The sequence below is a fragment of the Papaver somniferum genome, chromosome 9 (genome assembly GCF_003573695.1).
Source record: "Papaver somniferum cultivar HN1 chromosome 9, ASM357369v1, whole genome shotgun sequence".
Lineage (NCBI taxonomy): Eukaryota > Viridiplantae > Streptophyta > Magnoliopsida > Ranunculales > Papaveraceae > Papaver > Papaver somniferum.
In genome coordinates, this window is record NC_039366.1 from 152,095,787 (window position 1) to 152,098,455 (window position 2,669).

Below are 2,669 nucleotides of genomic sequence, written 5' to 3' on the forward strand. Positions count from 1 at the left end.
TAATCTAGAACACACTTGTGTTGCGGATCCAAAGAGTTTTAACAGATCCGCGGATCCTGAGTTCGTAAAAGATGTGGTACATGAGAAGTTAAAGCAGACAGCTGGGGCCTTAATTCCAAAGCCTAAACACATTGCAAGAGACTTTTTTGTAACTCATAACATCAATATACCTTATATTTGTGCATGGAAGGCTAAAAATCTTCTTTTAGAAGATCTGTTTGGTAATTATGAAGACAACTACAAGGATGTACCCATCTTTTGTGCAATGGTGGCTCATACTAATCCAGGGTCTGTTGCTAAATACACTTATGGGAAAAGAGGTATACATTATGTTAAGACATTCATGGTTGATTCATTTATTTGTAAGTGGTGCTCAGTTATTTAATGGTTGGTTACTAAATGTGCAGATAAGACATTCATGAGCATGACTATTTCATTTGCTGCACCAATGAGAGGATTTCAGAAAGCTTGCAGGGGAGTCATAGGTTTAGATGCATGCCATCTAACTGGCAAGCGTGGTGGTGTTCTAATGGCTGCAACAGCAATTGATGGTCAGAATTCTCTGGTTCCTTTAGGCATTAAGGTGGCTAAGAGTGAAACCAAGGAGAGCTGGACTGGGTTCCTCAAGGATTTGGCTCCAGCAATCAATGCACATCATGCTGGCAGAATTACCTTTATTTCTGATAGGCAAAAAGGGTTGTTGGAATCTGTTCCAAAGGTTTTCCCTGGTGCAAGAGTTAGATATTGCTTCAGGCACTTGTACAAGAACTTCAAGAAGTACCACAAGGCACCAACCTTGCACAACTTATTGTGGAATGCATGCAAAGCTTACAAGTGAGGCATTTTCAGGTTTGTGCCTCTCTTTTTTAAATATCCCTATGTTTTTTGATTCATAGTTAGTATGTTATATAATAACTCAGGTTACTATAATGTAGGAGCACTTTGACAACATATGCAAAGAAAGTCCGGCTGCTGGTGAATATCTTAGGAAAGAAGATCCAAGTACTTGGTCTAGGGCTTATTTTGATCCCCTTAGCTGTTGTGAGCATATGAATAACAATTTCTCAGAATCATTTAATTCTATGAGTTCTAATATGAGAGATAAACCAATAATCCAACTAGGCATGATGTATGGTCAGTTAGTAATGGGTTTGTTATTTAAGAGAAGGGAAGAATCTGCTAAGTGGAATCAAAATGATTTGGTTCCTGCTGTTGTTAAGTTGATAAATAAGATGCTTGACTTGGTTGGGAAGTTTGATACAGAAGGAAGTGTGGTTGGACAGGTTTATTTGGTAACTAATATGTCTACCAAGAAAATTTTCACAGTGAACATTGTAGACAAACAATGCACTTGTTTGCAATGGCAGCTAAGGGGATTCCCTTGTCAACATGCTGTATGTGCATTGAAACTGCTCAGGCCAAACTGGAAAGAGTAAGAAATTTTGTAATATGCTATTACTTTTGGGTTGTAATATGCTATTACTTTTGTTTCTGTAAACTGACACATTTGTTTGATTGGTTGAACAGTTATTGTGCTCCTTACTACTCTGTGGAATATTATAGGACCATATATGCAGATGCTGTAAATCCACTAGAAGACATAAGTGAATGGAACTGGGAAGATAAGGTACTTTTTTCAGCATTAAATATATTATTGAATGTGATGCATTCACATTTTCTCTACTTTATTATATCCTTATTTTTCTCTACTTTTTTCTCTACTTTATTATATCCTTATTTTTCTCTACTTTAACTTTCTCATTTCTTTTAAGGTTAGGGTTTCATTTATTTACTTTAACTTTCTCATTCCTTTTCTCTTCTTCTTATCTTAATTGGCAGGCATCCATGGACATCAACTTAAAGCCTCCTCCTTATCAAAGAAAAACTGGAAGACCAGCAAAGAAGAGGAAGAGGAGCTATGATGAACCTGAAACTGTGGTGAAGAAAAGGAAATGTGGAAAGTGTGGATCTACTGCTGGTCATAATAAGAGAACCTGTGCTGGTGGTGATGTTGGTAAAAACCCAACTGGATTCATGCCAAGCACCGAGTATGATGCTGCAAACTGCACCTTCACTAGTAGAGATCATCCTGAAAGTAGCAGTGCAAGGGGTAAAGCAAAGGTGAACAAATCCAGAGGTACATCTTCATTTGTTGGTGAGTCAACAGGACCTAAAAACTTTGGAAGAGCACCAGCAGAACCTAGCACCCATGGATCTACACAAGATGTTCTGAATTTCAGTCAGAACTTTACTGGTATTGGATCTGTTAGTCAACATATTCCTGTCACAAAGGGAAAGCAAAGCAAGGCTAAGAAGAAGTAGAAGTGTGTGTGTGCTTCTTGTTGTGTTAGATCTTTTTTTTTTGCTTTAGACACTGATATCATAGTGTTAGATCTGTTTTTTTTTTTATGTACCAGAATTCAGTTTTATTTTGATGGATAATCTTACTTTATGAATGGAAATGATATTAGTTAAGAACTAATTACATGTTAATAGTCTTTTGAAGTTCCTTACATATGGCATTGAGATTGAAACTTGAATGGATAACCCTATTTTTTGCTGCAATGAAAAGGTGGTCTGATACCCATCTAAATGCTTCACAATCTGTGCAGATCAGGTAAGCAATGTTTCTATTGTGTTCATTTTTGCATCTTCTCAGCTGCATTATT

At 36.9% G+C, this 2,669-nt stretch overlaps 1 protein-coding gene across 1 annotated transcript; it reads left to right on the forward strand.

The window, feature by feature from the left end:
- Nucleotides 1-529: 529 nt before the first annotated feature.
- LOC113312723 lies at nt 530-2,352 on the forward strand. The gene is made up of 4 exons (XM_026561460.1): nt 530-736; nt 936-1,432; nt 1,528-1,627; nt 1,840-2,352. The coding sequence occupies exons 1-4, from the start codon at nt 530-532 to the stop codon at nt 2,320-2,322; spliced, it is 1,287 nt and encodes a 428-aa protein (XP_026417245.1). The 3' UTR covers nt 2,323-2,352.
- Nucleotides 2,353-2,669: the final 317 nt, after the last annotated feature.